This window comes from Rhinoderma darwinii, chromosome 2 (genome assembly GCF_050947455.1).
Source record: "Rhinoderma darwinii isolate aRhiDar2 chromosome 2, aRhiDar2.hap1, whole genome shotgun sequence".
Lineage (NCBI taxonomy): Eukaryota > Metazoa > Chordata > Amphibia > Anura > Rhinodermatidae > Rhinoderma > Rhinoderma darwinii.
This window is the reverse complement of record NC_134688.1, coordinates 246,605,402-246,620,374: the sequence shown is the minus strand read 5'-3', so window position 1 is coordinate 246,620,374 and position 14,973 is coordinate 246,605,402. Positions and strand designations below refer to the sequence as shown.

Here is a 14,973-nt window from a genome sequence, read left to right as displayed (position 1 = left end):
CATTCATTTCAATGGGGCCATGCACACCAACGTTGTATTAACGGAACCGTGTTGCCACTCCCTCAAAAACAGGATAGGTCCTACTCCTGTCCGCTTTTGACGGAACAGTCTCGGCTTTTTCATTGATTTGGTCTGTGAAATAACGGACTGCACACGGAAGCCATCTGTGTGCGGTCCGTGTTTCACGGATCCGTCATTAACAAGCCGTATGACAGCCAACGGAAGTATGCATGAGGCCTTAGACTTTGTATAAGAGCTATGACCTCACACTTACAGTTTTTTATGCACTTTGTGAGGATGTTAATACAAGAGGAAGTTTGTAACTCTGCAGTTGTTGAGTCAGCAGAACGTTGGTGACTTTTATGCTCTATGCGCCTCAGCACTCGGTGATCCCGCTCTAACTTTACGTGCTCTGCGACCTCGTGGCTGAGTTGTTGTGGTTCCTAAATGCTTCCACTTTGCAATACTACCACTCACAGTTAACTGTGGAATATCTAGGAGGGAAAACATTTCACAAACTGACTTGTTACAACGGTGGCATTCTGTTAACAGTACCACGCTGAAATTCAGTGAGCTCTTTAGAACGAACTATTCTTTCACAAATGATTGTAAAGGCGACTGCATGGTGAGGTGCTGGATTTTATACACCTGTGGCAATGGGACTGAATGAAATACCTGAATTCAATGAATACTTTTGTCCATATAGTGTATGTATAAGTGATATGTCACTTATTAAAAACCTTTTTAGGATGCGCGGTTCATCTTTTTTTCAGCTTGGGCCACACTTTCAGCGTCAAATATACAATTTTATGCATTTTTGTGTGAATAATTAAACTTTAAACACAAAATTGCATGACGGTGCTTGTATGTATAAAGTGCTGAGTGGCATTTTGACAATGTGCCAGGTGCCTACTTTTAGAAAACATTAGGTCTTAATTAAAAATGTTCTACCGCGGGGCGTGGTTTGGACATGGCGGAGTCAGGCTGCTTTCTTTTGGAGCGCCGAGACCGCAGCTTAACTACAGAGACTTTTCATAACTTACCTTTCACACAAAGCATGCCAAAGGGAAAGAAACCAGACCCTAAAACCCCAGCCACCCCAGTTGCCTCGCTGGCATATTATTCCAGTCAATCTGCAGGAGATTCCCCTTCTCCTCGACCCATCATAGCACCCACGCCGAAGAACAGGCAACCTTCTTTGCGAGGGCCTCCCAGCCCCTGCGCTCTAAGCCAACCTGTACCGGCTATGTTCCTACCTTAAACCCGAGGTTCGATGTCTCACTCCATTGGCGTTGAGGACCCCTCGGCTGATGTCCCACTGCTGTCGGAACCTCGGAAAATGTTAGGGTATGTTCACACGTAATGAGCAAAAACAACTGAAAATACGGAGCTGTTTTCAGGCGAAAACAGCTCCTGATTTTCAATCGGTTTTTTTAACAACTCGCTGCATTTTTTATGCCCATTTTTGGAGCTGTTTTTTAATGGAGTCAATGAAAAACGCCTCCAAAAACGTCCCAAGAAGTGTCCTGCACTTCTTTTGACGAGCCGTCATTTTACGCACCGTATTTTGATACTTGTGAGTCTCGTGGGAACAGAACATCGTAAAACCTATTGCAGGCAATGGGCAGATGTTTGTAGGCGTATTAGGGACATTTTTTCAGGCGTAAATCGAGGCGTAAAAAGCCCGAATAACGTCTGAAACCACTGCGTGTGAACATATCTTTACAGGCTCTCCCTACCAGGGTGAATTTGTAGGCTCAATTTTCCCGCCTTGAAGAGCACCATGCCAGGGACATCTCCGCCATTGAGCAGACTGTTGAACAAATCTGCACTACAGTTGCACAGGTTCAACAATGATCCCAAGATCTGGATAGCTCTCTCTCTAATCTTACGACTACATTACAGTCTCATTCTACTTTGCTGAGCGACCTCACTCTCCATATTGAGGACTTGGAAAATCGGGGCCCCCGCAATCACATCAAAATTCGAGGCCTGCCAGAATTGGTGAGTAACGCCGACTTATGGCACTCTGTCATTACCCTATTTCGCAAGATGTTGGTCTTAGCGGACTAGGATGACCTGGAACTCAAGAGTTCATAGGGTGTATAGATCTAGGGTACAAGATCGAAACAGAAGTGGCTCGTGGGATGTCCTCTGCCGTGCCCATTTTTTCCAGCAAAAAGAAGCTCTGGTTTGCTAAGCTTGGGATCCGGGAACAATTGCACATAAAGGTGCTTCTAGAAGTCTACTATCAGATGTTTCACGACGCACCCAACATACGACGAATGGTGAAGCCCCTGCTGGATAAGACCCGCGAGGCAGGTACCTCATATCGTTGGGGCCATAACTTTCATATCATCTTCTGAGGACCAACAAGATGCATTTGCCTTTCTAGGGTGAACCCCATACCAGTCCCAGACAGGACAGTCAACTTACTTTTCCTGCGAGCCCCTTACCGTCCCAACTTGGACAGATCACCAGCCCTTCCTTGGCAAGTCTATATGGTCCATCCTGCTGATGGTGCTTTGGCTGGGAACCCTCCGACCAGGGGCCCTCTTACCCTTCCCACGGCCCGAATCCACACTTATTTTCCCCAGTGTCGATAGAACTTTGTGAGTACTGATTCTTTGCCCACGGATAGACATATTATGCCCTCTCCAAGGGCAGTATAAGAACGTGGGTTTTGTGTTAATGATGTACCCGAATTTCTAGGATGTGCCAGTTCTCGGAGTTCTTATACGAGTTAATATGTATTGCATATTTGTTGGAGACATCCTTAACTTGCTTGATCTCTTCGGGCAGCTATTGTACTTCCATTTTGACACAATCCCCGTTTGCCTACTGTTTATACGTTATTTGCAACATGCACCTCTCATTTTTGGTACTGTGTATACATGTCTGGTTCATCAGAGATTCGCTGTTCTCCCTCTAGTCCCTACCTTCCCAGTTCCCTTGCGAAGGCAAATAACATAGGGTTTAAATCGGTAGACATAACTACCTCTTCCTTCTCCCATGTGTCTTTTCCTTCCGTCTTGTCACTGTTATCTTACCTTTCCCCTTCCTAACTTCCTGCAGTACTCTCGGTTTCTTTCCTGACATTTTCCTCCCCCCTTGGTATGCATACTAGGTTATATTGTTATGATGTAATTATATCCTGTCTCTAGTATACAGTATACTTTCCTTTTTTAGCCGTTGTTTGGTCTCTCTTTGGAGCGACTTGCTTTGTTCATTCCTTCTACGTGCTCTACAATTTTATCGGATACTGTCCGGCTGGCAGTTTTCTGCTGGATAGTCTCTGCACTTACAGTCTCTCCATTGTATACATAGGCCCACTTTGAGTCCTTTTTCTCTTCCCTTTCTTCTTGCGCTTTACTCTCTTGCCCAGTCTACCCTCTTTTTTCTTTTCCTGCTACTGACAGATAGATGGATCCACTCATCACGGTGTCCCTGAACGTAAAAGGCCTTAATCTCCCTCCTTGCTCCACCTTCTATGAAAGAAGCGTGCTTCTGTAACCTTCTTACAAGAAACCCATTTTCGATAAGATCAGATCCCGGGACTATCGGATAGGAGACTTTCAGACGTCTTCCAAAGCTGCTCCCGACTCTAAAACTAAAGGAGTTTAAATTCTAATTGCTCGCACTACACCTTGGGCTTATAAGGACTGTCGCCGTGATGAAGCGGGATGTTATATTTTTGTCAAAGTTAAGACGGTAGACTATTTTTACGTTTGGTACGGCGCATCTCCCCAACACTAGACAGTATCGCTTCTTAGATAGCATGCTCCGGGAGGTAGAGGATTTCCCGGAGGGGTGGTTGTCTTCGGGAGGGGGGGGGATCTTAACATGGCTCTCGATCCTTTGCTTGATACCTCTAACGGCTCCTCTCACCTACCGTATGTATTTCTTCGAAAAGCCAAGGTTACCCTACATCACTTTCAACTGTTGGATACGTGGCACCTGTTATACCCCTCTACTCTGGATTACTCACATTTCTCTCACGTACAGGATTCATACTCACGCATTGACTATCTATTTCTATCCCACACTTACTTTTCCTTATTGCAGTATGCTCACATTGATACTTCTCAGGCCATTGCCTCAATATCCAAGTTACTTATCCTCCCATCCTCTCAACCACGCTCTTGGAGATGGCGTCTCAATGAAAGACCCAACAGTATTGAATTGTATACGCACAGATCTCCAGGAGTTCTTTTCCAATAACACAACATAGGATGTCTCCTCCCCGATGGTTTGGGAAACCCATAAATGCTTTATTAGAGGAACGTTCATTAAACATGGCGCTCGGATTAAACGACTGAGGAACTCTCAGTTCACAGACTTACTTTCCAAGACCGGTACCTTGGAGAAAGCTCATAAATGCTCCCTTGCGCTTCAGACTAAAATTGAACTCTGTCAACTTAGAGAACAGCTTCAAAACTTGTCCCTTTTCCATGCGAAAGCCTCTCTGGCTAAATTGTCACTTTTTGAGTTTTGGAACAAGCCGGGGAAAACTTTGGCTCAAGTCCTGCGACTACAGAGGGCACGCTTGTTTATTTGCCACATTTCGGATGAACACGGACACAAATATACACTTTCTTCCCACATAGCAGATACCTTCCAGTCCTATTACTCCACGCTTTATAATATTAATTCCCCCCTCATCCGCAGGCCCTGAGTGTCAAATCTCCATAGACTTATCTACAATCTTCAGACCTTCCCACTTCCCCCCAGGATTCTCTCTAGGTTCTGGAGGATCCTATCACACTTCCTGAACTCGAGCTCGCTTTTAAAGAATCCCGTACGGGCAAAGCCCCAGGTCCGGGTGGGCTCACGTGGTCATATTACAAAAACTTCCTGCCTGACCTTTAAACTCATTTTCTCTCTGCCTATAGTTCCCTTGCCACAAATACTATCCTCCCTCCAGACACGCTCAGGGCCCACATTTCAGTTATCCCCAAAGATAGTAAAGACCCATCTTAACCCTTACTCCAACACATCATCCATCAAGATCAGGTTGCATTCATGCCCACCAGAGAGGCTAGAGACAATACTACTAGGGCCATTGACATCCTTCTTTACCTTTCCACCTCCCCTGTCCCGGCCGTTCTCCTTTCCACTGATGCCGAAAAGGCCTTTGATCAAGTGAATTGGAAATCCCTTACCCAGACCCTGAAGCACATAGGACTTGGATCCAACATGCTCCGATGGATTGGATGTTTATACTCACACCCATCTGCGGCAGTTAATATTATTGCCGTACTCTGTGACTATTTCCCCATCACGAATGGTACATGTCAAGGCTGTCCCCTCTCATTTTTATACTCACGTTAAAGCCTCTCCTTAGACGCATTCGACAGAATGCTGATATTACAGAAGTCCAGGTTGGTGACACTACGCATAAAATTGCTGAATACGCCAATGACTTTATTTTTCTTATCCAAACAGTTAATTTCTCTTCCAAACCCCATTTCTGAACTCTCTCAATATACAGCCCTATCGAACTATAAAGTTAATCTCCAGAAATTAGAAGCCCTTAATATGTCTCTAACCCAGACGGCCCTTGCTTCTTTAGCCTCATCTTTCCCGTTCAAATGGTCCCCGTCAACGCTACAATACCTGGGGGCTCAACTTACCCCACACACGTCAGAACTCTACCGAGATAACTTTTCTCACCTGCTATCCTCTGTTAAAAAAGACCTAGATAGGTGGACTCCAGGTACCTTTACATGGTTTAGTCGTCGTTCGATACTGAAGATGAATGTTCTTCCTAGGATACTTTATTTGTTTCAGGCCCTTCCCATCCATATTCCTCGCTCTTACTTCAATGTAATTGCCTCCCTCTTCAAACTTGTATGGAATAATAAATCAGCTAGAATTTCAAAGTCGTTACTACATAGAACTAAAAGACATGAGGGAATTGGATTACCCGATGTTTATGCCTACTACAGAGCCACTCATCTCAACAGGTTAGTAGACTGGCATCGTAATGCTGATACCAAATTATGGGTCCCACTGGAATCGCATTTTTGCTCCTCCCCTCTTCAGATTCTACCCTGGTTACCAGACTTTTCTTTACCCTCCCAATCCCATCATTTCACCCACCTTGGCAGTAATCAAAAAGTCTACTGAGGACCAATTTCTACCCTATCCTTCTCCTTTGCTTCCAATATTGGGCCATCCCTCTTTCACACCAAGCCTGTCGGGCCCTGTATTTCGGAGATGGGCATCCTCTGGCCGATTTTGGGACACTCATTTTCTGTAAGGGGATTCTTGGCCCTCACTGGAGTCTCTTAATTCTACTTCTGACCTGTGTCCATTGGGATTCTGGAGAGTGAACCAACTCCATCATTTCCTTATCTTCCTTCCATCCCCATACTCCTTCTCCCGTTCCAACACACCATTGGAAACCCTCTGTGCTGCTAAGGGTTCAGTGCGACATGCCCTGTCCTCCATCTAGGCTATGTTGGTGTGTCCCCTGACGCAACCTCCACCTCCCTTCGTGAGTAAATGGGAACATGATTTGAACTAGTCTCTCTCAGACTCTCAATTAACGAGACTGTATGATCTCACGCATGGGTCTATATCTAATCGCATCAAGGAATGCGGGATACAAACTTAGTGCGGATTCAGACGAACGTGTGCGTTTTGCGCGCGTGGCAGCTACGTGTATCCTGTTCATATGGATTCGCGGCTGCGAGCTTTTCGCACAGCCGCCATTTTTATGACACTCTGTTTGGATGTTTGTAAACAGAAAAGCACGTGGTGCTTTTCTGTTTACATTCATTCTTTTACTGTTGTTGCGCGAATAACGCGCGTCCCACGGAAGGGCTTTCGTGGGGTGCGCGTGATTTTCACGCACCCATTGACTTCAATGGGTGCGTGATGCGCGAAAAACGCCTAAATATAGAACATGTCGTGTGCATGGGGCCTTAGGCTGGATTCACATGGGACGGAAAGGAGTGCAAATTTTGCTGTGGATTTTACCCCTTAGACCCCTTGCACACGCTGAAGATTTTGTTGCAGAAATTTTTGCCACTAAACATCAGTTAAACTCATCTGAATAGGGTTGTTCCTGCAAAGGGGTTAAATCCAGAGGGAACAGCCAGAACAGAACGCTCTGATTTTCCACAGCATGTGGATGAGATTTGTTTAAATCCCTTCCACATGGCTGGGACTGCAATCCGCTGCCGATTTTCTGCACACAAAATCTGCAGCATTTCCAATCCCGCCTAATTCTACCTGCTACTGAAAGCAGAAGGGAGCTCCATGTTTTAAAGTTGTCTCGCAAAAAATAAAGTATGGCTGAAATATTAAAAGTTAGCTAAAGAAATCTACCATCTTAAATCAACGTATTTCACTAGGGTACTCCAGGGAATTATTCGATAGATTGAAAAAAAAAAGACTTCTGCTAATTTATAAATAGCTCAGGGCACTTCCCCTACTCATCAACTAAAGATAAAGTGTGCTGCATAGGAGCCATTGGCTGGGCTAACAATAGTAATAAGTCATCTGAATAAAGCCCAATGGTTTCCATTTGAGGCCTAACACAGATTGGTTTATAGATATGATCCTGCCTGGCTCACAATTGCAAAGCCTCAATTGCCAATACAAATAAGAGGGGCAGCTTTGACAGGTATTTCAGCCAAGAGGGAAATAGAGTGAAATCTTTGCACAAAACATTTAAACCAAAACCAAGTTAGCTAAAGATGCTTAAAAGGCTATGGAAACCTTTGAAGACTTTTTTTCTTTACTAAAACAATGTATTATAGTGTTTAGTGCAACTTTGCAATTTGTTTATATTTAAAAAAAAATCCTGGATACTTAGAAGCTGTATCTTGATCTGAAACCCGAATCCGTCAGATCAGCAGGACTGACTGATTCGGTGACAGCGGGTCCTGCGTGTCTCTGACACACAGTATACACCCATTATCGATCACATCCAAGTTCAAAATAGGACCCGCTGTCACTGAAGCTGTCAGTCCCGCTGACCTGATAGATTCGGCTTTCAGCGCAAGATACAGCTTCTATGTATCCAGGAAACATATAAGCTGTATCTCAAAAAGTAAAATATTTTTTAATAAAAACAAAAATGACAAAGTTGCACTATACCACATTGTTTTAGTAAAAAAAAAAAAACTGCAAAAGATTTCCATAGCTTTTAAGTCCAATCCTTCACCATGGAGCGCCCTATTTTAGTAGTTATCATCTGATGTTATCCGTCAATGATGTGCCTGGAAGAAAGCCCAATTGATCAATCCCGACTATTGAGGTTATAACAAAATTAAGGCATTTCGCCAATATATTAAACTAAAATATAGTCGAGATTGAGCAACAAAACCAATACAGAAGGCCGAAATTCTAAGGGATCATTCTCCGGCTGCATTATATGGCCAGTCATGCAGCCTCCCTTGTTGAAAAGAATAAACATAAATTTTTAGAAGCGCAGGAGAAACCAGGTCTGAATACTTGGTATACACTTCCACTGATACTTTATGACTTGTACAGAGGAGCAAATGCCTGCATTGTCCAGCATATAATCAATCCTGGATAAAGCAGGTCTATTAATAGTTCTGCCAAAGAATGACAACTTATCTGGAAATTTAAATCCAGCCCATCTCACCCAGAAACATGGAAAGATGAGTAGGATCGGATTGCTGGTCGGAAAGGAAACAATGTCTATCCAGCCTGGGGTTCAGCTTCAGATTGAGGACTCCCATACAAAGCAGTTGAGCAAGTGAATAGGCAATAGGAAAATGAGCCGTGAGGTGTAAAATAGTTAGGATACATTCACATGAGCGTAAATCTGTCCGTGTGCTTTGCGTTTTGCATCAGTGTGCTTTGCGTGTGGCATGTGTTTTTCACGCACTTGCAAGCACTTTTTTTCTCAATGTAATAGCTATGTACGGAGCCCGGAAGCAGTTGGCTCCGTACATAGCATAGCGGCCGTGCTGCAGAACTGCATGTCCACTCCTATTCACTTGAATAGGGGCAGAGAAGCAGTACTGCAGCTCCACCGCTTTTATGTGGCCGGAGAGAAGTGCTTCCGGCATGTACGTCTAATGCACGGGGGTATCGGCCCAGCTGATCTGTGCGGGGTTCGGGTGTCGGACTCCCAAAGATCATGTACTGATAACCTATCCAGTGGATAGGTCATCAGTTGTCAGAAGGTGGAAAACCCCTTTAAGCCATATCCTCTGCCCAGTTACAGGTGGGCCATTGGATTAGTAAGTCCATGCGACCCACCTATTAGAAGGGTCCTGGGGTTGGGAGCGGTCATCTTCAAACCCTTTAGGACAGCTGGCTTCTGTGCTCACTGCCCTCCCTCCCTTAGGGTTCTATCTATTATTAGAAATTGGGGCAAGTCACTCACCTTGGCGCATGGACAGGTAGTTCGTAACTCAGTTTAGTCTAAGTTAATGGCTGAACTACGATGTGAATAATAAGTTGAAGTATTTTAAATAATTTGATGAATTTTTATTGTTTACTTGATCTTTAATAGTTGATCTTTAATAAAGATGGCCGTGGCCAATTTAATATCCACTAATTATTGTTTCTACGGGTCTTATTTATTTTAATAGTAGTTTTTGGCATTTATTTTTAAGGGTTATTACCAATTGTGGTTTAAAATCCTATGGGCTTGTAACGACCAGCAGGTTTGTGGACCAACTGGGCTACTCTACAGGTTTGGTTTAGGGCCATGGTGTTATCTAAGTAGACTCCTCAGTTTTCACCCTTTAACGCCAATGCAGGCATCTGGTCTTCCCTGCAGGGAGGCTACCAGGTTGCTACCTTTAGAGGTGGTCCCTGCGGAGTAGCTGCATGCCACACAGACCAGAAACAGGCACTCGCAGATGGTACCTTGATGGGTGGATGCTTCAGGCTTGTCACCAAAAATTGGAGTCAGAATGACAGCGGGCAGCTGAATGGAAGCTGATAACAGAACACTGGTCATGGAGGGACAGCGGATAGCAGGACACAGGCAGGTAGCTAGACACTGGCAGATAACTGATAGCAACAGCAGACTAGATACGGACTGGTACAGGCTGACTAAAGATAGCAACAGCGGACTGGATACAGGCTGGTAATGGATAACCAGATACAGGCTGATAACGGATAGCAAGAGCAAACAGGATACAGGGTAGTAACGGATAACTGGATACAGGCTGATAACTGATAGCAATGGCAGACAGGATCAGATGCATACAGGAACCTTTGCTGAATAACACTAGGTTGTTCCAATATTGCTCAGGAACCTGGTGAATGTGCCTTAAATAGTCTTGGGGAGCAACAGTGATTGGTGAGGCATTTTTTATTAAGAACAGTGCAGCCACAAGGAAGGGGACACAAGCAGACGCCAGCGGCCTGGAGGAGGGACAGTCCGCCGGACAAGGTAACAAACCTGGTGGCGGGAACTGCCGGCAGTAGCAGGACCCGCGGCCAGTGTTTCAGCGCTGCGCACTGGACCCATGTTTTTTTTTAATCGATTTGCATGAGTTCGGGACCAAATATACAAGGGCAATATTTTCAAATTTCTAAGAGACCCCAGACCCTTAACATTCCATGACATATAGATCATCATCTCGTTGTCTAAGCATATTATAGCAGTAGACAGTTCTAACAGTGGAATCATGTTACTCCCTGAGATTATCTAATATCATGTAAACCATACACGTAATATAGCAATAATCGAGAAGTACACCATATAAATTAGGTCTGCAAACAAACCAAATTAACCGAAGGAAGCAAAACTACAAGCTTTGAGCAGTCCAATAAGAGAGTAAGTGCAGCTAGGACACCTCGCGTCCTGTACTAAATGTGGCAGATATAACGGAGAAGCCCCTGGAGCTAGGTTGTAGTGCACCACAGGCAAACACACTGCCCAGGATCTGATAGACCGGTATAAACCACAGGTAAATTGAGGTGGCAGCCATATGGGACAGGGCAAACAATACAAATAAATGAGAGGTTGCTGGCATACAGTTCTGTTATTAAGGATATTTTTGGGCATTGTACGTGTAGTAGTATCATCTACCTGCAAGATGTGGGTCTCGGCCTGTTGCAGTTCTCAAAGATTTTGGCGCAGAAGTTCTTTATCTATCTTCACCTCCCAGTTTATCAGTAAGGTAGGTGCAGCAAGCAGTTATGGCCCCAGTGACTGATCGGAGATCTGTTTTAAGGTACACCTTCGTTGGTGTCTCTGGCTTAAGGGGATGGAGAGATTGGAGATCATGCTTCAGGACACTCCAGTACAAGTCTTTTCGTAGCTGCGGCAGTGTCCTTAACCTTGTCTGCCAACCTTCCTTTGAGACCCAGGCTATCGGTTTAAGGCTGGGTTCACACAGAGTTTTTTGCAGGCAGAAAATCTGCCTCAAAATTCCATTTGGAATTTTTAGGCAGATTTAGCTCTGACGGCACGCCAGCTTTCACCGCGACAATTGAGCGCCGATGGGCAAAAAACTCAGCGAAATACGCTTTCTCTGCCTCCTATTGAGGTCAATGGGAGGTCAGAGACGTAAACGCCCGAAGATATGGCATGTCGCTTCTTTTTCCCGCGAGATGTTTTTTTTGCTCGCGGGGAAAAAACGCCTCCGCCTTCCATTGAAATCAATGGGAGGTATTTTCGGCTGTTTTTTTGCGCGTTTTCCGACGCGGTTACCGCGTAAAAAAACTCGGTGTGAGCTGACCCCTAAGCAAGGTTTGGCCGGTTAATAACGGCAGAACAATGGTATATAGGAGACCCAGAGCAGGAGCCCTAGCCCATCCTTACATGCCAGAAGTTATCTACAAACCCCCCACCCCCCAAGAATTATATATTGGGAATATGCACCCCAAACTTACAGCCCTGTACAGATTTGTGCATTGACATGGTCAGCTGCATGACATTTTCTATTTATTAGCAGGAGGGAAGATTTTCCTATAAATCTGTTCGCTCTTTAACATGAAGCGACCTTAATTTTAAGTTAATTCTAAAACAAAGTTTACATAAGACTTATTTTTTAAAGCAGAAAAACGGATTTAAGTTCTAAACAGGATAGAATGACCTAAAGGGAACGAGTCAAGTTGCCAAGCAACCAATAAACACTGTCTTCACCCTGAGTATCACTTCATGCAGAGTCATCTAGAGTAGAGACAGCACGTTGCTAGGCAACCAGCTACAGATGCATGCCAAAACAACAGAAACCACAGGCCAAGTGTGCCAAAACCTATTCCAGTCTACTTAGCGTAAAGAACAGAATTATCTTAAATCCAACAGTATCACAATAAAGCCGTCTCGTGTAGAGACGTCACAGAAATATTACACCAATTTCTATGGAAGATAAACAAAGACAAGAACAACATAAGGGGCAGAGCAGCAAATGTAAATGCACCAGCTAAATACGAACATCAAGTGATCACAAACATAGGAAGGGTAAATTATAAAAAAAACAAAAAAAAAAACACAACATACATACATGAACATTCAGGTGGGGCACAGCCTCTCACTCATTGTCTGAATAAATGAATAAATAGTTTTCTAAATTAAAGGGATAGTCTGAAATTTGGACAAATCGCACAAATAGGCCAGACAAAAAAAAAAAAGTTAGAAATTTGCAGCCAACATTCTGCTCCGTCCCCCAAGGAGTCTGTGCATCCACTAGGCCGTAGCAACATTTTGTCAATTACGACAACATGGGGCATTCTGAAACTTCTGTAATCAAGACGGAAAGGACACACACCAAAACATGATCATTATCAATTTCAATTAAAATTACAGAGTTGCGAAAACTGTATAAAATGGAATCTGTCAGCAGTTTTGAGGCCGCCAAACTAGGGCTGGGCGATTATGACCTAAATCAAAATCCCGATTATTTGAACATGCAACCTAGATTACAATTAAAGAGACTCTGTCACCACATTATAAGTGCCCTATCTCCTACATAAGGAGATCGGTGCTATAATATACGTGACAGTAATGCTTTTTATTTCGAAAAACTATCTATTTTAAGCCACTTTATGAGCAATTTTTAGCTTTATGCTAATGAGTTTCTTAATGCCCAAGTGGGCGTGTTTTTACGTTAGACCAAGTGGGTGTTGTACAGAGGAGTGTATGACGCTGACCAATCAGTGACCAATCAGCGTCATGCACTTCTCTCCATTCATTTACACTGCACTAGCGATATAGTTATATCGTTATGTGCAGCTTCATACACACACTATAACATTACTACAGTGTCCTGATAATGAATATACATCACTACCAGCCAGGACGTGATGTGTATTCAGAATCCTGACACTTCTGAATCTTTTCTGTGAGATTCCAGCAAGGCAAGCGTAATCTCGCGAGATTGCGATGTAACCTGTCATTTCAAACGAGATTACGCTTGCCTTGCTGGAATCTCACAGAAAAGATTCAGAAGTGTCAGGATTCTGAATACACATCACGTCCTGGCTGGTAGTGATGTATATTCATTATCAGGACACTACAATAATGTTAGTGTTTGTGTATGTAGCTGCACAGAACGATATAACTATATTGCTAGTGCAGTGTAAATGAATGGAGAGAAGTGCATGACGCTGATTGGTCAGAGTCATACACTCCTCTGTACAACGCCCACTTGGTCTAAAGTAAAACACGCCCACTTGGGCATTAAGAAACTCATTAGCATAAAGCTAAAAATCGCTCATAAAGTGGTTTCAAATAGATCGTTTTTCTAAATAAAAAGCATTACTGTCACCTACATAACAGCGCCGATCTCCTTATATAGGAGATAGGGCACTAACAATGTGACAGCTTTAGCGGTCTCCTCATTGGCTGCTAGAGCCGTCACACAGAGATTAGCATGTGCGTCAGCGGGGCATGGGGGATTAAATGTCGGTTTTTCTGTGATCCAACTTCCCCTATAATGCGCCGTCAGCAGTTTTAAATGCCTCAAAACTGCCGACAGATTCTCTTTAAATAATATGAGAGATAAGAGAAAAGGAGAATAACGGAGGTCTCTGGTAGAGCTTACCATGGGGTTGGAGTCTGCTATGAGGTCACGTAAGGAGTCCAAGAAACCCTGATCTTCCACCATCTGTGCATTGATGTCATGAAGCTTGGCAACACACACGGCTGCTGTCTTGCGCACATATGGATCTTCATCCTTTAGGCACTTGCGCAAAGGCTCGCAGAGGTACTCTGTGATCTTATCTACACGAATGCAGCCCATGGTACGAACAGCCAAAGCTCGAATCAAAGGGTTTGGGTCCTCACAATCCTATAAAATAAAAAAAACACAATGGTTGGGTCGCTACAAGAATTGTTCTGTAAAATATTGTGCCCTTCTAGGTCAGTACATAGGTTAATTTAGTAAAGAAAAATATCAGATTTTCAGCAAGGACTCTGCACCAAAAATCCATACTAAAGATACCAAAATAAATGTAAATAGGATTTTCTACGGCATGTGGATTTTAGAAAATGCTGAGGATTTTCAAACTGAACATACGGCTCAAAGTGCACCACACGGTTTGGTCTACCTATCTAAAACAAATAAGATTACATTTTCCCTCTGAAATATTTTAAATAGGTTACACTTTCACATAGACTCCTATACCGGAGGAATTCGTTTTTATTTCAAGATTGAAGCAGGACGTGTGCTTACTAACAGCTCCCATAAAAAAAAGTTAAGGGAAAGGGAGAGCGCTCAACAAATGTAGGAGCACCCACTAATGTAACAAAAAAATATATAAAATAATAAATAAAGCTTGAATTAGATAGGCAGAATAACATGAACGTCGGGAAAGCTCCATAGGTCTCCATTGTCAGACAGAGGCAACAAAAAAAAAAGTGTCCTTTTGGATTCCATCCCGTGAAAAAAAAAGTATATGTTAAAAGTGTATTTTTTGGGGTTTTTAACATAGTAACCTATGGGTGACTGATGCCACTCTATGGCACCTGTCACAGACATCTGTTAAACCTATACATCATGAGCTTTTCCATAGCTTTTCCTGACG

The 14,973-nt window shown here is 43.6% G+C and overlaps 1 protein-coding gene across 2 annotated transcripts in view; it reads right to left on the bottom strand.

The window, feature by feature from the left end:
• Nucleotides 1-14,973, bottom strand: part of AP2B1 (adaptor related protein complex 2 subunit beta 1) — a 111,415-nt gene that overhangs the window by 69,299 nt on the left and 27,143 nt on the right. For both annotated transcript variants that reach the window (XM_075853011.1, XM_075853012.1), the window contains exon 5: nucleotides 13,992-14,237. In XM_075853011.1, coding sequence (XP_075709126.1) covers nucleotides 13,992-14,237 — 246 coding nt within the window. The remainder of the gene's footprint in view (nucleotides 1-13,991; nucleotides 14,238-14,973) is intronic.